This window comes from Anomaloglossus baeobatrachus, chromosome 7 (genome assembly GCF_048569485.1).
Source record: "Anomaloglossus baeobatrachus isolate aAnoBae1 chromosome 7, aAnoBae1.hap1, whole genome shotgun sequence".
NCBI classification, from domain to species: Eukaryota; Metazoa; Chordata; class Amphibia; order Anura; family Aromobatidae; genus Anomaloglossus; species Anomaloglossus baeobatrachus.
Window position 1 is genome coordinate 105352779 of NC_134359.1, and position 24203 is coordinate 105376981.

Sequence of the window (24203 nt, forward strand, 5' to 3'; positions counted from 1 at the left end):
GACGCTCTGGTTCAGGACTGGTCCCAGTTTAGTCTTTCCTACGTGTTTCTCCCTCTAGCTCTCTTGCCTAGAGTCCTGCGCAAGATCAGAATGGAAGGCCGTCGGGTCATCCTCATTGCTCCGGACTGGCCCAGGCGATCTTGGTATCCAGACCTGCTCCATCTGTCCGTAGAGGTGCCGTGGCACCTTCCGGACCGTCCAGACCTTCTCTTACAAGGTCCGTTTTTCCGCCAGAATTCTGCGGCTCTCAGATTGACGGCGTGGCTCTTGAGTCCTGGATCTTGACGGCTTCTGGTATTCCTCCTGAAGTCATTTCCACTATGACTCGGGCCCGGAAGTCTTCCTCGGCCAAGATCTATCACAGGACTTGGAAAATTTTCCTGTCCTGGTGTCGCTCTTCCGGCCATCCTCCTTGGCCTTTTTCCTTGCCGACCCTTCTGTCCTTTCTACAGTCTGGTCTGCAGCTGGGACTGTCCCTCAACTCTCTCAAGGGACAAGTCTCGGCTCTGTCAGTGCTGTTCCAGCGGCGTATCGCCAGGCTGGCTCAGATCCGCACCTTCATGCAGGGCGCGTCTCACATCATTCCGCCTTACTGGCGGCCCTTGGATCCCTGGGACCTCAATTTGGTCCTAACGGCCTTGCAGAAACCCCCCTTTGAGCCTCTTAGGGAGGTTTCCTTGTTTCGTCTTTCACAGAAAGTAGTCTTTCTAGTGGCCATAACTTCCCTCAGGAGAGTCTCTGATTTGGCTGCGCTCTCTTCGGAGTCACCTTTTTTGATTTTCCATCAAGACAAGGTGGTTCTCCGTCCGACGCCGGACTTTCTCCCTAAGGTGGTTTCTCCTTTCCACCTTAACCAAGACATTACCCTGCCTTCCTTTTGTCCGGCTCCTGTTCATCGCTTTACTCTGGATCTGGTGCGGGCGCTCCGGATCTATGTGTCTCGCACCGCTGCTCTTAGGCGGTGCACCTCTCTTTTTGTGCTAACCACAGGTCGGCACAAGGGCCTCTCTGCTTCTAAGCCGACCTTAGCCCGTTGGATTAGGTCGACCATTTCCGATGCCTACCAGTGTTCTCAGGTGCCTCACCCGCCGGGGATCAAGGCACACTCGACCAGAGCTGTCGGTGCCTCTTGGGCTTTCAGGCACCAGGCTACGGCTCAGCAAGTCTGTCAGGCTGCCACTTGGACTAGCCTGCATACCTTTTCAAAGCACTACCAAGTGCATGCTCATGCTTCGGCAGATGCGAGCTTGGGCAGACGCATCCTTCAGGCGGCTGTCGCCCATTTGTGAAGTTAGGCTCTGCCTACTTCTTAGTTTTTCTGTTTACTCCCACCCATGGACTGCTTTGAGACGTCCCAATGTCTGGGTCTCCCATAGGAATGATAAAGAAAGAGAATTTTGTTTACTTACCGTAAATTCTTTTTCTTATAGTTCCGTATTGGGAGACCCAGCTCCCTCCCTGTTGCCTGTTGGCAATTTCTTGTTCCGCGTGTTATCACCGGCTGTTGTCGTGGACAGAGTCTCCGGTTGTTCCGGTTCTTGCTCTGTTTTTACTTGTGGGTGGCTATTCTCCTTCAGCTTTTGCACTAAACTGGCTAGATCTCGTTCTCCAGGGGGTGTATAGGCTTAGAGGGAGGAGCTACACTTTTTAGTGTAGTACTTTGTGTGTCCTCCGGAGGCAGAAGCTATACACCCAATGTCTGGGTCTCCCAATACGGAACTATAAGAAAAAGAATTTACGGTAAGTAAGCAAAATTCTCTTTTTTCCAGTTTGAACAAAAAACTTAAACATATCTGTTGTTGCTACATTTGTAAAAGTTGAATCTATAAGGGTAATTACGCCCTTGATGACTTTTTTAGTACAGTGTTTCTGAACCTGTGGCTTTCGGCTCACCTGCCATTGGTTTCTTCAGTTACTATTTTATACAGAGGACACCATTGAGCTCATACCATTGGTATACTTTCTGATGAACAGCAGGATTACATTATGGGGTAATGAAGGAGAATTTGTATAGTTACTCTTATTTTAGAAAGCTCAGGGTTTATATTGGGGAAAGTTGTTTGTGGGTTTTCGTTTTCCTCTGAGAGTATTGGCTTCTAATGTAATGAATAGTTTTATTTAATTTGTCTCTCCAGTAAAGGAGACATACTCTAGCACAGCGCCACCTATTGGAAGTAGCGATCCTAAAAGTCACAAGTGGATTTTTAACAATCCTTTGCAATATGACTCAGGATATATAAGCCAGATCAGAATCCCAATTTGCAGACACGGTGTTTCGGGGTGCTTGCCCCTCGTCAGTGCAAAGTATGGGGGTGTCTGATCTGGCTCATGAGAAAGCTATGTGGGGACCACGGGGGTTTTATTTAGAGAGGTCAGGGTTAATGCACCAATGTAGTTGTAATAATCACTTAAGGACTTCAAGATATGATCCCTGTTACTATGTTGTCTAAAAGCCCCTTTTAAGCATTTGAGTAAAGTTGGTCAATCCTGTTGATGAATGATGGGTAAGAGAAATATCGGACATTTTGCATTTGAAGTTCGTCCAAAAACTGGCATCATGGACCTGCTGCTTCATTCTTCTCCTCTTTGAGACAACCAAGCAGGCGTAAAGTATCCAAGTCTCCCATTTGTGTGAGGGGGAGACCCAGTGGTTGGACTCGCACCACCTATCAGTTCTCACTTACCAGTGTATAGGCGATTGCTTGTCTTTTCACTAATGCCTGCTTTACACGAGCCGACCGATTGTGCGATTGCACGAGCGATCGTACCCGCCCCCGTCGTTTGTGCATCACGGGCATATCGCTGCCCTTGGCGCACACAGTCGGTAACCCCCGTCACATGTACTTGCCTCCCGAACGATCTTGCTGTGGACGGCGAACATCCTCTTCCTGAAGGGGGAGGGACGTTCGGCGTCACAGCGACGTCAAACAGCCGCCGGCCAATAGAAGCGGAGGGGCGGAGATGAGCGGGACGTAAACATCCCGCCCACCTCCTTCCTTTCGCATAGCCGCGGAACGCATGTAAGCTGTGTTCATCGTTCCTGGGGTGTCACACGGAGCAATGTGTGCTACCCCGGGTACGATTTAACAACCGGCACCATTTTAATGAAACAATTTTTTTGAAACTGAGCGACGAGTACACGACTCATGATTTGTGAGCGATACTGCGTCGCTCGGAGGTGTCACACAAGACAAAGTCGTGAACTATGCCGGATGTGCGTCACGAAAACCGTAACCCCGACGATCCATCGCACGATAGCTCGTCTCGTGTAAAGTGCCCTTTAGGCTATGTGCGCACGTTGCGTAAAAACATGCAGTTACGCTGCGCTTTGTAGCGCAGCGTAACTGCATGCGTCCAGCGTCCCCTGCACAATCTATGGAGATTGTGCAGGGGCCGTGCGCACGTGGCGTCTAAGAGCGCAGCGCTTCGGCTACTGCCGAAGCGCTGCGCAAAAAGAAGTGACATGTCACTTCTTTCCTGCGCTTTGTCGGCAGCTCCTGCTCTGTCTATGGCAGGAGCTGCAGGCAGAGCGCATGGAATCGGCGCTCACTACGGACATTTCTGCAGCGATTTAAAGCGCACATGTGCTCTTCAGATCGCTGCAGAAATATCTGCAGGGCTAGTACGCAACGTGCGCACATAGCCTTAGTATAGTGGAATGATCTCCCTCCTGCCTGCTCCCATTTTTTTTCTATAGTGCCCCAGAGGCAAGCCTGGAGAACAGGAGATATCTGCAACCTGAAGACCCCTATGGACCTTGGAGACCGTTACATTATATTGTTCAATTATTTGTATGTTTTGTATTTCTTCCAGGAATAGCCCTTTTATACCTTCACCTGTCTGAAGTGTATCGAGATCAGACGTTCTTGATAAGAGCGCAGGAATACGCCTCCATAGGATTGCGCTGTTTGACAAGACGAGATGTCACTTTTCTGTGCGGTGAAGCAGGACCCTATGCAGTAGCTGCTGTAATTTTATACAAGCTGGGGTCTCATAAGGAGGCAGACGAATGTATTTCAAGGTAAGGATTTCATACCAGCCAAGGAATAATCTCTTCTCTTCAAGATAAAGCTAATATACCGCACAATAAGTTTGTCTTCACTATTGGTCCTCTTTATGGGTTCAGGTACATATCAGGCCGTATATAGTAGATACAAGTTATCCTGCAAATTGGTCACTTAGTTGATGGGGTCAATCTGTGTCTTTAACTCCTGATTGGCATGGAGAATATCATTAAAAAAGTCTGTCTAGGTGGAATGTCCTCAGCCCTCCTAAGTAAATGCCTGATACCTGCTGACTGCACAACTCGGTGCTGCAGAAAGTCTTATTTATATAAGTAGTTTAGTATTTTTAGTTTTCCCAATTGTTTTTTTTTTTTTTTTTTTTTTGGCCAAAAAATCTTTTGGTTTTGCTTTTTCTCTTCCATGAAGTCAGGACTTGTGACTATATCCTGAAAGGAACTTTTATATAGATATAGCTATTGATATATAGATAGAGATAGATAGATATAGATTGGATTGTATATTATATTATGTAAAAACAAAAAAAGTTTCTGGCAAAACAGAGTGGGAAAACTAAAAAAAAAGGGATCATATGATTTATGGATTGGATCGCTCTATTTTTGTTTTCATTTTAACCTTATGTTTCAGTCTAGGGAGTAGTTCAGCCGCAGTGAGGAAAATTAAGTTGTTTTCCCTGCAGCCACTCCTTCCATTCACTTGACGGTGTGTGGATCTGTGTGCAGTTAGTCAAGGAGCAGGGGAGTGAGCACAGCAGCTGGCAAACTGCAGCTGAACTTCCAGTTAGGCCCCTACACACGTCCATATTTCCAGTACATGTACTGGAAACACGTTCATACACATACTTAAAATCTCTGATCTTTACGCCTACGTGTTGTCGCATGGACCTTGTCCATATTATCCACTCCGCCATGTCCATTTTTTACCGTCAGCACAGATGAAAAGGGTCAGTAGAAGTTTATGGGTCCGTGAAAAACTATGTACAGCACACGAATGGCATCAGTGTAACACGCCCCAGAATAAAATGCATTCAAGAAATTAATGTTTGTGTTTTTAAAGATGATAGACACTGCTAATAGAAAAAAAAAATGACATAGGTGTCACTCTAGTTTTTGATAAGCAGACAGCTGTGAGCAGATAACATCTGGCTGGAAAAGTCAATGGTTATTGTGCCCTTCTCAGCCTAAAAATACCAGCCCGCAGCCGCCCCAGAAGTGGCACATCACATTAGTGGAGCCAATTCTGACGCTTGCATGAAGCCCTGGTGTTAGTAATGGACAGGTGCTCCCTTTGCTAACAAAGAAAGTAAAAATAAAATACACAATAATGGTTTAATTATAAAAACTGTGTGTAATAATAATAATAATAATAATAATAATAATAATAATGTTTTAATAATAAAACCCTGGCACGTCCGCCATAGTCCACAAATTGATACCCGAAAGACCTACTTAAAAAAAAAAAAAGCAAAATCAATACATTATCCCTCGTTCACCACCAATTTTTTAGAATGCAAAGTTCCCGGGTCCAGCACTTACCACAATGTTCCTCAATAACGTAATTCAAAGGCTATGGGGCCTCAGAACAAGGCTCCGTTGACTTTGAGCAGTAGCCACTCCAGGCTCACACTGCGCTCCATGATACCTAGAGACTGTGACGGGTGACGATACTGACGTTCACCGCTCATCAGAGTCGCTGTGTCTCGCAGCGGGAGCCAAGATTGGCTACTACTCAAAGTTTATGGAGCCTCGTTTAGAGGTCCACAGCCTTTGAATTACGTAACTGAGGAACGTCGTTGGCAGTGCTGGACCCGGGAACTTTGCTTTCTAATAAGTCGGTGAACGAGGGATGGTGTCTTGTTTTTCTTCCTCTGGTTTTATGTCTTTCAGGATTCTTTTTGCAGACAAATGAGTGCATTAAGATTAACCCCTTGACCCCCTCAGGCGATTTATTTATTTTTTTTTCTCTCCATTTTTCCGGGTTTTTTTTTTTAGACACTCCCCATCTTCCAAGAGCCATAATGTTTGTTGTTGTTGTTTTTTTTATTTTATTTTTTCTAAGTAAAGTAGAGAAAGTCGAGCTCACCCATCCATCATGGAACCGTGCAACGGAAAGCAGCTGTGTAAACTGAAGATAAATAGAAAGAGGGAGGATCTGGCACAAGTCTCTATAAAATCCATCTTTATTTAGAAAATTATAAAAATTTGTAAAAATTTTACTAGACTTCCTAGGGGGCCATAAGTATCAGCAGTCTGATCGCTCATTCTTTTTTGTAGATGAGAGCAGCATCGCTCTGATCTGCAGAAGAGCTGCTCTCCTCTCAGACTCGGCCCTCTGCTGGCTCTAAGAGGAACTGACTCATGATAGCTACAGGAGTCGTCACATGACCCTGTGCTACCAAGGCAGCCATCGGATCCACATGATCACATCACGTGACTTCCGATGGAGCCGGGTGAGTGAACGCTTACCGCGGCCTGCTTTTCCATCGTGCTTGACATTTTCACAGCTCGCTGTAAGGTGTTAACAGGCATGAGTGGATAGCGAATCCACTCGTGCTGGATAGCCCCACTTGTCAGCTGTTCAAATCAGGCAGCAGGCAGGGATTCACCGGACACAATCCATGACGTACTCAATACATCATGTGTCGTGAAGAGGTTAACAATTAGTATGTTCCCTCGTGTGCTACCAACAATAATGTAAATTGAATTCGGGGCAGAATTGATGGTTCATTTAAACTAACTCCCAATATTTGAGGTAAATGAGCGCCAGTCATCTTATCTGTCCATAAGCTCTAAGGCTAATATCAGGGTAAATTCATGTAGTGGATAAATAGTACAGTATGTTAAGAGTCCAACAGATTTGTGTTCTGAATCAGGCTTGTTTTTTTATTATTATTTTGTTTTAAGAGATCCATAATCCTATCCCCCACCACCTTTGTTGCATCCATATGTCAGAATAGTATTTATGCCTGGGGTGGATGAGACTTGGCTGCTCCTTAAGGTTTACGTGGTCCTGTGTATGGATGAATGCGTTTCCTACAGTGGTTGGATGAGTTTTGAGTTTGTGCCCTCTATTTTGTGTTCTCAGAGTTCTCCAGTTACACTCTGCGGTGATGAAGTTGGAGTCCCGTCTACCAGATGAGCTGTTATATGGCCGGATGGGTTACCTGTACGCCTTGTTATTTATCAACAAGCATTACAAGGGAGAGAAGGTTTGCTACAGATACATACAGGAGGTGAGTGCTTAACTGTTATAAATGTTTATTGGATCGCCTATGTTAGGAGAAAACACGTGACTTAAGATCTATAACCCAAGCTTCCATTTATGTCTGTCAAGTAATAGTAACACATCTTTTTTTACAACCGCCCTGTCCCATTGTGGTAAGGTGACGTACCCATGATGCCAGACTAAATCAGAAGAGATGCCGGCAAGTAGAATGCAGTCCTGAGAGCGAGAAATCACCGATGTGGCCTCTGGAGCAGGTGTCCTGCAAATAGCTTTGCTCCCTTTTGTGAACAGTGAAGGCCTGTTCTACCTAGCAGCTGCAAACACCACGTGCACGTCTCACAATAAGGCCCTGTGCACACGCTGCTTTTTTTTTTTATCCGCTTTTTGATGCCTTTTTGTTGTTGTTTTTGTGGGGTTTTTTTTTTTTATTTTTTTTTAAATCTCTATGTCTCTCCTGAAGCCAGCAAAGTCAATTGTTTTTTCTTTGTCGCTCCATTGGGAGACCCAGACAATTGGGGTGTATAGGCTTCTGCCTCCGGAGGCCACACAAAGTATTACACTTTAAAAAGTGTAACCCCTCCCCTCTGCCTATACACCCTCCCGTGCATCACGGGCCCATCAGTTTTTTGCTTTGTGTTGAAGGAGGCACACATGCACGCAAGCTCCACATTTTAGTCAGCAGCTGCTGCTGACTTTATCGGATGGAAGAAAAGAGGGCTCCTAACAGGGCCCCCGGCATGCTCCCTTCTCACCCCACTCTGGTCGGCGGTGCTGTTAAGGTTGAGGTACCCATTGCGGGTACAAAGGCTGGAGCCACATGCCGTTATCCTTCCCCCATCCCTTAGGAGCTCTGGGAGAAGTGGGATCCTAACCGGTCACCATGCACTGGGACCGGGCTCCCTCCGCAGCCCCTGGGGGAATCTGACGGACAGGAGATCGGGTATCATCAGGGGACGTCAGCGGTGAAGGCCCTGCTACTCTGAGGTACTCTGTGTCCCCTTGGTGACGGCGCATAGAGCCCCTGTGTAACAGAAGCTGCAGCGGCTGCTGTGTGTTTTGACACCTCCAGCTCCACCGCCGGGACTACCGCGCCGACCGCGCCTGTTTGCCGGCCGGGTTATTAACTTTAGTCCCCGGCTTCTGCGGCCTAGTACCGCATACTCCCGCCCCCGGGCCTGCCAGTCAGGGGTAAGGGCGGGACGCTAGACTGGACGTCAGCGGTGAGGGCTGGAGCATACTAGGTATCCTCCTCCCCCCTCACTGAGCACTGTGGGGCACCAGATTCCCGCACTTTCTGAGGCACGCCCACGGCTCCCTCCTCCTCTGAGAACGCTGGCAGCCATTGCTATCTGCACTTCTGCCGGTGGAGAACTTCAGACCGAGCTCCACAGCTCTGGGAGGCCCAGGCAGGGAATCTGGTGGACACTCTCAGGGACACTCGGTGATCCCTTACTTAGACGATCTTCTAGTCAAAGCACCCTCCCGGGTGGCATGCCAACACAGCCTGAACACCGCTCTGGAGACTCTCCAGAGGTTCGGGTGGATCATCAATTTCCCAAAGTCAAATTTGACACCGACCCAATCGCTCACTTACCTCGGGATGGAGTTTCATACTCTCTTAGCGATAGTGAAGCTCCCGCTGGACAAACAGCGTTCACTACAGACATGGGTGCAATCTCTCCTTCGAGCCCAGTCTCACCCCTTGAGGCGGCTCATGCACTTCCTAGGGAAGATGGTGGCAGCAATGGAAGCAGTTCCATTTGCGCAGTTTCATCTGCGTCCACTCCAATGGGACATTCTCCGCAAATGGGACAGGAGGTCGACGTCCCTCGACAGGAACGTCTCTCTTTCTCGGGCAACCAAAGCCTCTCTTCAGTGGTGGCTTCTTCCCACTTCCCTGTCGAAAGGGAAATCCTTCCTGCCGCCATCCTGGGCTGTGGTCACGACGGACGCGAGTCTGTCAGGGTGGGGAGCGGTCTTCCTCCACCACAGGGCTCAGGGAACCTGGACTCAGGCAGAGTCCTCCCTTCAGATCAATGTTCTGGAGATAAGGGCAGTGTATCTAGCCTTAAAGGCGTTCCAGCTGTGGCTGGAAGGCAGGCAGATCCGAATTCAGTCGGACAACGCCACGGCGGTGGCGTACATCAACCACCAAAGCGGCACACGCAGTCGTCAAGCCTTCCAAGAAGTTCGACGGATTCTGCTGTGGGTGGAAGCCACAGCGTCCACCATCTCCGCAGTTCACATCCCGGGCGCAGAAAACTGGGAAGCAGACTTTCTCAGTAGCCAGGGCATGGACGCAGGGGAATGGTCTCTTCACCCGGACGTGTTTCAAGAGATCTGTTGCCGCTGGAGAACGCCAGACGTCGACCTAATGGCGTCCCGGCACAACAACAAGGTCCCGGCATTCATGGCACGGTCTCAAGATCACAGAGCTCTGGCGGCAGACGCATTAGTGCAGGATTGGTCGCAGTTTCGTCTGCCCTATGTATTTCCCCCTCTGGCACTGCTGCCCAGAGTGTTACGCAAGATCAGGTCCGACTGCCGCCGCGCCATCCTCATCGCCCCAGACTGGCCGAGGAGGTCGTGGTACCCGGATCTGTGGCATCTCACGGTGGGTCAACCATGGGCACTACCAGACCGACCAGACTTGCTGTCTCAAGGGCCTTTTTTCCATCTGAATTCTGCGGCTCTCAACCTGACTGTGTGGCCATTGAGTCCTGGATCCTAGCGTCTTCAGGGTTATCTCAAGAGGTCATTGCCACTATGAGACAGGTCAGGAAACCAACGTCCGCCAAGATCTACCACAGGACGTGGAGGATCTTCTTATCCTTGTGCTCTGATCAGGGTTTTACTCCCTGGCCGTTTGCCTTGCCCACTTTTCTGTCTTTCCTTCAATCCGGATTAGACAAGGGTTTGTCTCTCGGCTCTCTCAAGGGACAGGTATCGGCGCTTTCCGTGTTTTTTCAAAAGCGTCTAGCCAGGCTTCCGCAGGTACACACGTTCCTGCAGGGGGTTTGCCACATAGTACCACCTTACAAGCGTCCGCTAGAACCCTGGGATCTTAACAGGGTGCTAACGGCTCTTCAGAAACCGCCTTTCGAGCCGATGAGGGATGTTTCTCTTTCACGCCTTTCGCAGAAGGTGGTCTTCCTAGTGGCAGTCACATCACTTCGGAGAGTGTCTGAGCTAGCAGCGCTGTCATGCAAAGCCCCCTTCCTGGTGTTTCACCAGGATAAGGTGGTTCTGCGTCCGGTCCCGGAGTTTCTCCCGAAGGTGGTATCCCCTTTTCATCTCAATCAGGATATCTCCTTACCTTCTTTTTGTCCCAATCCAGTTCAGCAATGTGAAAAGGATTTGCACTTGTTAGATCTCGTGAGAGCACTCCGACTCTACATTTCTCGTACGGCGCCCCTGCGCCGTTCTGATGCGCTCTTTGTCCTTGTCGCTGGCCAGCGTAAAGGGTCGCAGGCTTCCAAGTCCACCTTGGCTCGGTGGATCAAGGAACCGATTCTTGAGGCCTACCGTTCTTCTGGGCTTCCGGTTCCTTCAGGGCTGAAAGCCCATTCTACCAGAGCCGTGGGTGCGTCCTGGGCATTGCGGCACCAGGCTACGGCTCAGCAGGTGTGTCAGGCGGCTACCTGGTCGAGTCTGCACACTTTCACGAAACACTATCAGGTGCATGCCTATGCTTCGGCAGATGCCAGCCTAGGTAGGCGAGTCCTTCAGGCGGCAGTTGCCCACCTGTAGGAGGGGGCCGTTTTACGGCTCTTTTTATCGAGGTATTCTTTTACCCACCCAGGGACTGCTTTTGGACGTCCCAATTGTCTGGGTCTCCCAATGGAGCGACAAAGAAGGGAATTTTGTTTACTTACCGTAAATTCCTTTTCTTCTAGCTCCTATTGGGAGACCCAGCACCCGCCCCTGTTCCCTTCGGGCTGTTGTTCTTTTGTGTACACATGTTGTTCATGTTGAATTGTTCTTTGGTTCATGGTTTAGTTCTCCGAACATCCTTCGGATTGAGTTTACCTTAGACCAATTTATAAGTTTCCTCCTTCCTGCTTTGGCACCAAAACCGATGGGCCCGTGATGCACGGGAGGGTGTATAGGCAGAGGGGAGGGGTTACACTTTTTAAAGTGTAATACTGTGTGGCCTCCGGAGGCAGAAGCCTATACACCCCAATTGTCTGGGTCTCCCAATAGGAGCTAGAAGAAAAGGAATTTACGGTAAGTAAACAAAATTCCCTTCTTTTTGATTAGCTGTGCAAAGACTGCAGTTTTTTTTTGTTTTTTTTTTTTCCATCTGGATTCAGTGCGGTTCTTGATGCAGAAAAAAATCTGCAGCACATCAATTATTGGTCCAGTTTAGCAGCGTTATTCACCCATTGACTTCAATATTGTCATGAAATAACACTACTAAACCACAGGTTCACACTGAGACATTTTTCATCTGGTTTCGCAGTATAATTTCAACTTGACCACATCGGGAAAAATTCTCCCTCTTCTTTGTCGCTCCACTGGGAGACCCAGACAATTGGGTGTATAGCTTCTGCCTCCGGAGGCCACACAAAGTATTACACTTTAAAAAGTGTAACCCCTCCCCTCTGCCTATACACCCTCCCGTGGAGCACGGGCTCCTCAGTTTTATGCTTTGTGTGGAAGGAGGCACACATCCACTCATGCATTCTCATGACTTAGTTGTCGGTTGGAAGAAAAGAGGACCCCCACGGGGTCCCCGGCATGCTCCCTTCTCACCCCACTATGCCGGCGGTGTTGTTAAGGTTGAGGTACCCATTGCGGGTACAAAGGCTGGAGCCACATGCCGTCTCCTTCCCCATCCCTTATGCGGCTCTGGGAGAAGTGGGATCCTGAGCGGTCGTCCATTTACTGGGACCGTGCTCCATCCGCAGCCCCTGGTGGAACCTGCCAGACTGGAGCCTTTTCAACCCCAGGGACCGGGCCCTGCTACTTAAAGGTACTCTGTGTCCCCATTGGGGACTGTACAGGAAGCGCACCTTCCTCCCGGAGGCCGCGGTAGTCGTAAAACTGGGGAGGCACGTGGACTTCCGCGGCGACCGGGCCTGCTTGTCGGGCGCGGTCTCAAATTTAGTCCCCGGCTTCACTGCGGCCTAGTCGCGAAAATCCCGCCCCTGGGCCTGCCTGTCAGGGGTAAGGACGGGATTACCGACATGATGTCGGATGTGATGGCTGGAGCATCCTGCATGTCTTCCTCCCCCCTCACTGACCACTGTGGGGACCCCAGACGGTACCCATTGCGGGTACGGAAGCTGGAGCCACAGACCGTCTCCTTCACCATCCCTTATGCGGCTGGGAGAAGTGGGACCTGAGCGGTCATCCATCTGCTGGGACCGTGCTCCATCCGCAGCCCCTGGTGGAACCTGCCGGACCGGAGCCTCTTCAACCCCAGGGACCGGGCCCTGATACTTAAAGGTACTCTGTGTCCCCATTGGGGACTGTACAGGGAGCGCACCTTCTTCCCGGAAGCCGCGGTAGTTGTAAGACTGAGGAGGCAGGTGGACTTCCGCGCCGACCGGGCCTGCTGGTCGGGCGCGACCTCAAATTTAGTCCCCGGCTTCACCGCGGCCTAGTCGCAAAAATCCCGCCCCCGGGCCTGCCTGTCAGGGGTAAGGGCGGGATTACCGACATGACGTCGGATGTGAGGGCTGGAACATCCTGCATGTCTTCCTCCCCCCTCACTGACCACTGTGGGGAACCCAGACTCCCGCTCTTTGCTGGCGCCGCCCTCGGCCCCACTCCTCCCCTGAGAGCTCCGGCGGCCATTTTCTGGCATTCTGCCGGTGGGTGCTTCTCAGGGGAGCTCAGGGTGAACACAGCACCCGGTACTGGTCCCCCTAGGGTGCCGGATACATATGTATATATTATATATATTTCTGTTCGGACAGACTGTATCCCCTTTTTCATTTACCTTCAGTGGTCACTCTCCTAGGAGACAACAGACACAGGTTTTTCTCGTGGTCTGTACCTCTTGTGGGGCTATGTTACCTGCGAGATCCACCTACCCTCACTGTGAGCAATGCTCGACTCCTGCCTCGCTTGCTCAGCCGGAGCCTCGGGCACTGGTGGGCCCCTCGGCTCATGTAGACCCCCCTGCTCCCCCTGAGCAGGCTGCAGGGACAGAGTCACAGGTGTTGGCCCTCAGTCATTTTCATATGATCAAATGGCCTTCTAAGCTCCTTGAGACATTGCAGTCCAGACCGGACCTTTCACAGGCCCTGACCCTGTAGCTTGTCTCATCCAGGCCTCGCTTGGTTAGCACTGCAGCGCGCTCCAAGGTTGAGCCCTAGGTCTCAGGCGGAGGACTCCTGCCCGGACCGCAGTCCAAGACCGGCTAAGCGGTCTCACTGGGACTCTTCCCCGACTTCCTCACGCTGCTAGGGATCCCAGCTTGAGGACTCTCAGGAAGACGAGGCGGACGGGGGAGCTCAGGGCTCTGGCCCTGACTTCACCCTTAACCTTGATATTCCTAAGGGGGACGCCTTAGTGAATGATCTTATCTCGTCCATCAACCAGGTTCTGGTTCACTCTCCTCCGCCTCCTCCTGTAGAGGAGTCGGCTTCTTAGCAGGAGAAACACCAGTTTCGGTTCCCCAAACGTACATGCAATACGTTTTTTGATCACTCTAACTTCAGGGATGCTGTCCAAAAACCCGGAGCGGTCCCGGACAAGCGCTGGGTTAAACGTCACACTGACACGCGTTACCCCTTTCCATCTGAAGTCGTTAAGAGTTGGGCTCATTCTCCCAAGATGGATCCTCCAGTCTCCAAATTGGCTACTAGGTCCGTTGTGTCTGTTGCAAATGGCCCATCACTGAAGGATGCCACTGACAGACAGAGCTCTTGGTGAAGTCCATTTATGAGGCCACGGGCACGTCTTTCGCCCCGGCCTTTGCAATCTAGGCTTGTCTGAAGGAGTTTAATACTGTCACATGGAATTTTGCTCTGCATGTTCCGTCTTTGACTCTCGGGCATCAGCCGTTTCGTCCTGCGCCATGAACGCCGTCCTGGACTCTACTAGCCGCACGGCTGTAGCATATGCTAACTCCGTGGCAGTTCACAGGGCCATGTGGCTGCGCGAATGGGAACCAGACTCTGCTTCAAAAAGGTTCTTAACTGGTTTGCCTTTTTCTGGCGACCGTTTATTTGGCGAACGATTGGATGATATTATTAAGGAATCCAAGGGAAAGGACTCCTCCTTACCCCAGTCCAATCCTAAGAGTCCTCAGCAAAGAAAAATCCAATCGAGGTTCCGGTCCTTTCGTCCCTCCGCCAAGCCACATTCTTCTTCGTCCAACAGGCCGGAGAAAGGCCAGAGGAACTCATATGCGAGGCGGCCCACGTCACTACCCCAAAAGGCCGCAGGGGGCACTGCCTCCAAAACTGCCTCCTCATGGCTCTCGGCCTACCCTAGCCGCATCCCCGGTCGGTGGCAGGCTCTTCCGCTTTGGCGGCGCCTGGTGGCCACAAGTTCAAGACCGATGGGTGAGAGACAGTCTGTCTCATAGTTACAGGATAGAGTTCAGTTCTCGTCCTGCGGCTCGTTTCTTCACCTCTGGGCCCCTTCTCAGGTGGCGTGTCAACAAAGCCTTGCCGTCGCTCTGGCGACTCTCCAGGGACAAACAGCTTTCTCTGCAAGCGGGGGTGCAATCACTTCTTCGGAGTCAGTCACACCCCTTAAGGCGCCTCATGCACTTCCTGGGGAAGATGGTTGCAGCTATGGAGGCAGTGCCGTTCGCAAACCAAGGCGGCACTTGCAGTCGTCAAGCCTTCCAGGAAGTCCGGCGGATTCTGCAGTGGGTGGAAACCACAGGCTCCACCATCTCCGCAGTTCACATCCCGGGCGTAGAAAACTGGGAAGCAGATTTTCCCAGTCATCAGGGCATGGACGCGGGGAAATGGTTTCTGCACCCAGAAGTGCTTCGAGTGATCCATCGCCCCTGAGGAACGCAGGACGTCGATCTCTCAAGGTCCCGGCCTTCATGGCACGGTCTCAGGATCACAGACCTCTGGCAGCGGACGCTTTAGTCCAGGATTGGTCGCAGTTTCGACTGCCTTATGTGTTTCCCCCTCTGGCGATGCTGCCCAGGGTACTACGCAGGATCAGGTCCCACTGCCGTCGCACCATTCTCGTCGCTCCAGACTGGCCGAGACGGTTGTGGTATCCGGATCCGTGGCATCTCACGGTGGGTCAACCGTGGGCACTTCCAGACCGCCCAGACTTGCTGTCACAAGGCCCGTTTTTTCCATCTGAATTCTGTGGCCCTCAACTTGACTAGGTGGCCATTGGTCCCTGACTCCTAGAGTCTTCAGGGTTATCTCAGGATTTCATTGCCACCACGAGACAAGCCAGGAAGCCAACGTCCGCCAAGATCTATTACAGGTCTTGGCAAGTCTTTCTATCCTGGTGCGCTGATAACGGCTTTCCTCCATGGCCGTTTGCCTTACCCTCATTCCTTTCATTCCTACAATTTGGAATGGACAAGGGTTTGTCCCTCGACTCTCTCTCTAGGGCCAAGTATCCACGCTCTCCGTGTTTTTTCTTTCAAAAGCGTCTAGCCAGGCTTCCGCAGGTCCGCACGTTCCTGCAGGGGGTCTGCCACATGGTCCCACCTTGCAAACGTCCGTTGGAACCCCGGGATCTTAGCAGAGTCCTGACGGCTCTTCAAAAGCCGCCTTTTGAGCTGCTGCGGGATGTCTCTCTCTCCCGTCTTTCGCAGACGGTGGCCTTCCTGGTGACAGTCACATCTCTTCAGAGAGTGTCTGAGCTTGCAGCGCTGTCATGCAAGGCTCCCTTCCTGGTTTTCCACCAGGATAAGGTGGTTCTTCGTCCTGTCCCGGAATTTCTCTCTAAGGTGGTATCTCCTTTTCATCTAAATCTGGATATCTCCTGGCCTTCCTGTTGCCCTAATCCAATTCACCAGTGTGAAAAGTGTTTGCACTCTTTGGATCTAGTGAGAGCACTCCGGTTCTACGTGTCTCGCAGGGCGACCCTACGCCGTTCAGATGCGCTTTTTGTCCTTGTCGCTGGCCAGCGTATGGACTCTCAGGCCTCCAAGTCGACCTTGGCTCGGTGGATCAAGGAACAGATTCTCGAGGCTTACCGTTCTTCGGGCCTTCCGCTCCCTTCAGGGCTGAAAGGCCATTTTACCAGAACTGTAGGTGCGTCCTGGGCATTGCGGCACCGGGCAACGGTTCAGCAGGTGTGTCAGGCAGCTACGTGGTCTAGTCTGCACACTTTCACGAAGCACTATCAAGTGCATACCTATGCTTCGGCAGACGCCAGTCTAGGTAGGCGAGTCCTTCAGACGGCGGTTGTCCACCTGTAAGAGGGGGCCGTTTTTCAGCTCTTCTTATTGAGGTATTCTTTTACCCACCCAGGGACCTTGGACGTCCCAATTGTCTGGGTCTCCCAATGGAGCGACAAAGAAGAAGGGAATTTTGTTTACTTACCGTAAATTCCTTTTCTTCTAGCTCCTATTGGGAGACCCAGCACCCACCCCTGTGCCCTTTGGGCTGGTTGTTCTTTTGGGTTATGGTCTTCAGTTCTCCGAACATCCTTCGGATTGAATTTACCCTAGACCAATTTATAAGTTTCCTCCTTCCTGCTTTTGCACCAAAACTGAGGAGCCCGTGGTCCACGGGAGGGTGTATAGGCAGAGGGGAGGGGTTACACTTTTTAAAGTGTAATACTTTGTGTGGCCTCCGGAGGCAGAAGCTATACACCCAATTGTCTGGGTCTCCCAATAGGAGCTAGAAGAAAAGGAATTTACGGTAAGTAAACAAAATTCCCTTCTTTTAAAGCAGTACATACTTAGAGTCCCCGCGGCTGCAGCGTTACTTCCAGGTCCGACAATTATCTCGAATGAATATTCACGGTTTTCCCCACCCACTGGTTTGTCTGATTAACTGCAGTCAGACCCCACCCCCAGACAGCATCTGTTGATTGGTTGGAATCAGTCACTCTCTCCGGGTCTGTATTGATACCAGCACAGATAAAGCCGACTGCAGCCCCAGCCATGCGCTTATCTTGGCTGTGTATCAAAATAAGAAGAACCTCATTCTCACTTTTTTTTTTTTTAATTTTGTGTTTTACAAAACCAGCGTGCGGTCCCCCCCTAATTTTGATGCCCAACAGCTGGGTCTGGTATTCTCAGCCTGGGGACCCCCATGGTTATTGGGACCCCCATGGGTTTTTGGACACCCATGGTTATTTGGACCCCCTTGGCTAAGAATAGCAACCTGCAGCTGCATGGGATTATTGCATCCATTAGATGTGACAAGCCAGGCGCTTAACCCGACTCTTCCGATTGCCCTGGTACGGTGGCAATCAGGGTAATATAAGAGGTTAATGACAGTTATGTGTTTTTCAGCTAGCACCTGTTCACACCTATTGGATGTGCGGGTCAGTCTTTTTGTAGAATTGTAATTTTTTGTATCTATAGTCACAAGGCAGTTTTTGGAGCCCAAGTAGACTTATGTCCATGGTGTGTTTTCAAGAGGCCCTCACCCTCTCCTAATAATTAGATTTTACACGTATTGTAAAAATATTGTCTGTAAGGATGACAAGAGAATATTGATACCTGAATATTCCAATGAAGTCGTAAAGACCTAACACTAGACATTTATAGACCAGTACGGAAGTAATTTTTGACGCTAAGAGACCGCATTACTCTCTAATTTTCATAGATTGGTCCTTGACAAAGACCCAATGTGGGGTCGAAACGTTGGACTAAACCTTCATATGTCTACGCACAAATAAATAAACCTTCATATGTCTACGCACAAATAAAATATACGTTTTTGGAGCATCATTCTCTTCTCATATTTTCATTTAGTGTTGCGCAACTTTTTTGTTTTTTCTGCACCTTATTTTTCTCCTGAGCACCTGCCAGTATTATATAGTTGATCCAGGTCTAATCTATTTTTCTAAGCAATGATGGCAGGCATCTATGACACCATTCATCACTAATCTGTAAGAAAGGTAAACAAACATGAGCACCAGAAAAATCCTTCTTTTGAAAAAGAAACCTCTTCCTTTATTAACCCCAAAACACCCCTGAAGGTCTGACGTAATCCATACAAGGTCCCACGCCGATTCCAGCATTGTTACATCTTAAATTACAGCGCACAATCATGGAAAATGACCGAACAGTGTAACTGCAGGCAGAGAGTGAGCCGCAATCAGTGGTGATCTCACTCAAGTTAGCAACGGTCACAGCTGTACGTTCACCTGTGACTGCAGGTAACCTGAGTGACGTTGCAACATGAATCTCGTTCATGCCAGTGGATCACCAGGGTTTCCTGCAGGTCCACTGGCATGAACTCTGTTCACCTTGTGATGTCACCGCGGTTCCCTGCACCTATCCCTCGCGGTGTTTACTGCAGGACCTTGCCGGTAGGGAATTCCAGTGACTTAGATGTCCTTGTCTGTGAGGCGAATCATAGTTCAATAACCTTGTAACATCAGCCGGAGACCCAGTGGCTATCGCAGGGGTACAATGCCTGAACCCCCGTGATTGCCATGACAAAAAAAAAAAACTTTTGAAAAAGCATGACAAGGTTTTGTTGTTTTTTTTTTTTTTTCCCTGCCAAGAAATGCTGAGGGGAAAAAAAACCACCGTCGGCACATACCCTAAAACATTTACATGTTTCTTCTTTTTCAGCAAGGAAAAAAGAAGCAACGTGGGTACAGCAAGTCACGATTCTCATAGACTTTGCTGGGGTGATTTTTCCTTGCTTTTATTGATTTTAAGGGTACATGCACATGATCAGGACTTGCTGCGTACTGGATGCGGCGGGTCCTGACCTGTGGGGCAGCGAGACTCCTCTGCAGGAGACCGCAGCTGCTCGTGCCACGATCAGGGTTCGGGGCGCTGCGGTCTCTCCCTTGTGCTCTCCTTAAGGAAGACACTTGCAACTCCGTAGCAAACAATTGACATGCTTGTGGCCCGGAAAGTCACACCGCAGGTCAGTTTTCGTTGTGGGAAAAAAGCACAGTATGCAAGGGATGTCTAGAAATCCCGTCCACTGTGCTTGTATTGTACAACACAGCATTTTGGACATGATAAAGCACGCTGCATACATATATTTTCTTTGTCGCTCCTAATTGGGAGACCCAGACAATTGGGTGTATAGCTACTGCCTCCGGAGGCCACACAAAGTATTACACTTAAAAGTGTAAGGCCCCTCCCCTTCTGGCTATACACCCCCCCGTGGGATCACGGGCTCCTCAGTTTTATGCTTTGTGCGAAGGAGGTCAGACATGCACGCATAGCTCCACTGTTTAGTCAGCAGCAGCTGCTGACTATGTCGGATGGAAGAAAAGAGGGCCCATACGGGGGCCCCCAGCATGCTCCCTTCTCACCCCACTTGCGGTCGGCGGTGTTTGTTAAGGTTGAGGTACCCATTGCGGGTACGGAGGCTGGAGCCCACATGCTGATTCCTTCCCCATCCCCATTAGGGCTCTGGGTGAAGTGGGACTTGACCGGTCTCCGGGCACTGAGACCGTGCTCCATCCACAGCCCCTGGAGGATCTGCTGGATACGGAGCGGAGTTTCCTCAGGGACAGGACCCTGCTTCATTAAGGTACTCCGTGTCCCCGTGCTTACCGCACGCACACTGCAGCATTGCTGGGTGTGTTAGTGCGCCGGGGTAAACAGCGCTGCTGCGCTTGTGCCGTTACTCACTACAGCTCTGCTGAGTGAGGAGACTTAGTACGATCGGCCGATCCGGCCGCTGGGGTCAGTGTTTACTGCGTCGCGGCTGGGATTTGTGGTGCGCCGGGGACTTCCGCGCTGGCCGTGCATATATGACGGCCGCGCTAGATTACTACAGTCCCCGGCTTTTGCGGCCTAGTTCGTATCGTTCCCGCCCCCAGACCTGCCAGTCAGGAGGAGGGCGGGACGCTGTACAGACCAGCAGCGCTAAGAGCTGGAGTCTGTTTTACATACTCCAGCCCTCACACTAGGCACAGTGGGACGCAGTTTCCCGCACTTTTGTTTGTGGCACGCCCACGGTCCGCCCCTCTTCACAGGACGCCGGCAGCCATTCCTGCCTGCACGCTGAGCTGCAGAGGGGAGGCTGGGAGACCCAGACAAGGGATTCTACGACCTCACACCCGCTTTTCAGCGGGCGGTAAGCAGCCCTCAAGGGCTCTCCCCCACTTGTGCCATAGTGTACTTTGTATTTTGTGCTGGCAATACTTTACACTGTACGGTCGCTGGTGATTTTCTGCTATATACCCTCCTTAGATTTCTCAAGGAGACAACAGCATGTCGTCCGCAAAAGTGCCAAGGCACGGACTTTATGTGCTGCCTGTACCGCATGTGGGGCTGCTCTACCGGCAGGTTCCACTGACCCCCATTGTGTGCAGTGCTCGGCCCCTGTGGCAATTGCTCAGCCGGGGCCTCTGCTAGAGGTGACCCAGGGAGAACCACCTGTGAATGCTGTCCAGGTGACAGGGACGGAGTTTGCAGCTTTTGCTGACAGATTGTCTATGACTATGTCTAAAATTCTTGAAACATTGCAGTCTAGACCAGTAACTCAGACCATGGGCACTGTTGGTACATTGCCCCCTGGTCCCCCTCAGCTGGAACACTTCCTAGCTCCGGGGGTGTCACATGCACCCCAGGGTGACGGCTCTGACTCGGACGACAGTCCCAGACAACCTAAGCGGGCTCGCTATGAGCGACCCTCAACTTCATCACACTGGTCAGGGTCCCAGCGGGACGACTCTCTGTGTGATGAGGCGGATGTAACTGATCAGGATTCTGATACTGGGGCCGCTCTCAATCTAGATACCCCGGATGGTGACTCCATAGTGAATGATCTTATAGCGTCCATCAATAAGATGTTAGATATTTCTCCACAAGCTCCTCCTGCGGAGGAGGCAGCTTCACAGCAGGAGAAATTCCATTTCAGGTATCCCAAGCGTAAATTAAGCACTTTTCTGGACCACTCTGACTTTAGAGACGCAATCCAGAAACACCACGCTTATCCAGATAAGCGTTTCTCCAAACGGCTTAAAGATACGCGCTATCCTTTTCCCCCTGACGTGGTCAAGGGCTGGACACAGTGTCCCAAGGTGGACCCTCCAATCTCCAGGCTTGCAGCCAGATCTCTAGTTGCAGTGGAAGATGGGGCGGCACTTAAAGATGCCACTGACAGACAGATGGAGCTCTGGTTAAAATCCATCTATGAAGCTATTGGAGCGTCGTTGGCGCCAGCATTCGCAGCCGTATGGGCACTCCAAGCTATTTCAGCTGGCCTTACACAGGTCGACACGGTCACACGTACATCTGCTCCGCAGGTGGCACCATTGACCTCTCAAATGTCTGCATTCGCGTCTTACGCGATTAATGCTGTCCTAGACTCTACGAGCCGTACGGCGGTGGCGTCAGCCAACTCCGTGGTTTTACGCAGAGCCCTGTGGTTGAGAGAATGGAAGGCAGATTCTTCTTCCAAGAAGTGCTTAACCAGTTTGCCTTTTTCTCGTGACCGATTGTTTGGTGAGCGTTTGGATGAAATCATTAAACACTCCAAGGGTAAGGATTCAGCCTTATCGCAACCCAGACAAAACAAACCCCAACAGAGGAGGGGACAGTCTGGTTTTCGGTCCTTTCGAGGCTCAGGCAGGTCCCAATTCTACTCGTCCAAAAGGACTCAAAAGGATCAGAGGAGCTCAGATTCTTGGCGGACTCAATCACGCCCAAAAAAGCCAGCCGGAAGAACAGTTACCAAGACGGCTTCCTCATGACTTTCAGTCTCCTCTCTCCGCATCCTCGGTCGGTGGCAGGCTCTCCCGCTTTGGCGACATTTGGCTGTCACAGGTCAAAGACCGTTGGGTGAGAGACATTCTGTCTCACGGGTACAGGATAGAGTTCAGCTCTCGTCCTCCAACTCGTTTCTTCAGAACTTCTCCACCGCCCGACCGAGCCGATGCTCTGCTGCAAGCGGTGTCCGCTCTAAAGGCGGAAGGAGTGGTGACTTCCGTTCCTCTTCAGGAACAAGGCCACGGTTTTTACTCCAATTTGTTTGTGGTGCCAAAGAAAGACGGGTCGTTCCGTCCCGTCCTGGATCTAAAGCTGCTCAACAAACACGTAAAAACCAGGAGGTTCCGGATGGAATCTCTCCGCTCCGTTATCGCCTCAATGTCTCAAGGAGATTTCCTAGCATCAATAGACATCAAGGATGCTTATCTCCACGTGCCGATTGCTCCAGAGCATCAGCGTTTTCTACGCTTCGTTATAGGAAGCGAACACCTGCAGTTCGTAGCTCTACCTTTCGGGCTGGCGACAGCCCCTCGGGTCTTCACCAAGGTCATGGCAGCAGTAGTAGCAGTCCTGCACTCGCAAGGTCACTCTGTGATCCCGTATTTAGACGATCTACTTATCAAGGCACCCTCTCAAGAGGCATGCCAACACAGCCTGAACGTGGCACTGAAGACTCTCCAGAGTTTCGGGTGGATCATCAACTTTTCAAAGTCAAATCTAACCCCGACCCAATCACTAATATATCTTGGCATGGAGTTTCATACTCTCTCAGCGATAGTGAAACTTCCACTGGACAAACAGTGCTCGCTACAGACAGGGGTGCAATCTCTCCTGCAGGGCCAGTCGCACCCCTTGAGGCGCCTCATGCACTTCCTAGGGAAGATGGTAGCAGCAATGGAAGCAGTTCCTTTTGCGCAGTTTCATCTGCGTCCATTACAATGGGACATTCTCCGCCAATGGGACGGGAAGTCGACGTCCCTCGACAGGGAGGTCTCCCTCTCTCAGGCAGCCAAGGAATCTCTCCGGTGGTGGCTTCTTCCCACCTCATTGTCAAAAGGAAAGTCGTTCCTACCCCCATCCTGGGCGGTGGTCACGACAGATGCGAGTCTATCAGGGTGGGGAGCAGTGTTTCTCCACCACAGGGCTCAAGGTACGTGGACTCGGAAAGAGTCCACCCTTCAGATCAATGTTCTGGAAATCAGAGCAGTCTATCTTGCCCTACAAGCCTTCCAACAGTGGCTGGAAGGCAAGCAGATCCGAATTCAGTCGGACAACTCCACAGCGGTGGCATACATCAACCACCAAGGGGGAACACGCAGTCGGCAAGCCTTCCAGGAAGTCCGGCGGATTCTGACGTGGGTGGAAGACACGGCATCCACCATATCCGCAGTCCACATCCCAGGCGTAGAAAACTGGGAAGCAGACTTTCTCAGTCGCCAGGGCATGGACGCAGGGGAATGGTCCCTTCACCCGGACGTGTTTCAGGAGATCTGTCGCCGCTGGGGGATGCCGGACGTCGACCTGATGGCGTCACGGCACAACAACAAAGTCCCGGTTTTCATGGCACGGTCTCACGATCACCGAGCTCTGGCGGCAGACGCCTTAGTTCAAGATTGGTCGCAGTTCCGGCTACCGTATGTGTTCCCACCTCTGGCATTGTTGCCCAGAGTGCTCCGCAAAATCAGGTCCGACTGCCGCCGCGCCATTCTCGTCGCTCCAGACTGGCCAAGGAGGTCGTGGTACCCGGATCTGTGGCACCTCACGGTAGGCCATCCGTGGGCACTACCAGACCGTCCAGACTTGCTGTCTCAAGGGCCGTTTTTCCATCTGAATTCTGCGGCCCTGAACCTGACTGTGTGGCCATTGAGTCCTGGATCCTAGCGGCCTCAGGTTTATCTCATGAAGTGGTTGCCACCATGAGACAGGCTAGGAAGCCATCCTCCGCCAAGATCTTCCACAGGACGTGGAGGATATTCCTATCTTGGTGCTCTGCTCAGGGAGTTTCTCCCTGGCCTTTTGCATTGCCTACTTTTCTTTCCTTCCTGCAGTCTGGGTTGGAAAAAGGTTTGTCGCTTGGCTCCCTTAAAGGTCAAGTCTCCGCGCTATCCGTATTTTTTCAGAAACGCCTGGCGCGACTTCCTCAGGTA

General features: G+C 51.0%; 1 protein-coding gene across 3 annotated transcripts in view; it reads left to right on the forward strand.

The window, feature by feature from the left end:
• LANCL1 (LanC like glutathione S-transferase 1) overlaps positions 1-24203 on the forward strand; it is an 83585-nt gene that overhangs the window by 14425 nt on the left and 44957 nt on the right. For all 3 annotated transcript variants that reach the window (XM_075318952.1, XM_075318953.1, XM_075318951.1), the window contains exons 4-5: positions 3814-4021; positions 7107-7254. In XM_075318952.1, coding sequence (XP_075175067.1) covers positions 3814-4021; positions 7107-7254 — 356 coding nt within the window. The remainder of the gene's footprint in view (positions 1-3813; positions 4022-7106; positions 7255-24203) is intronic.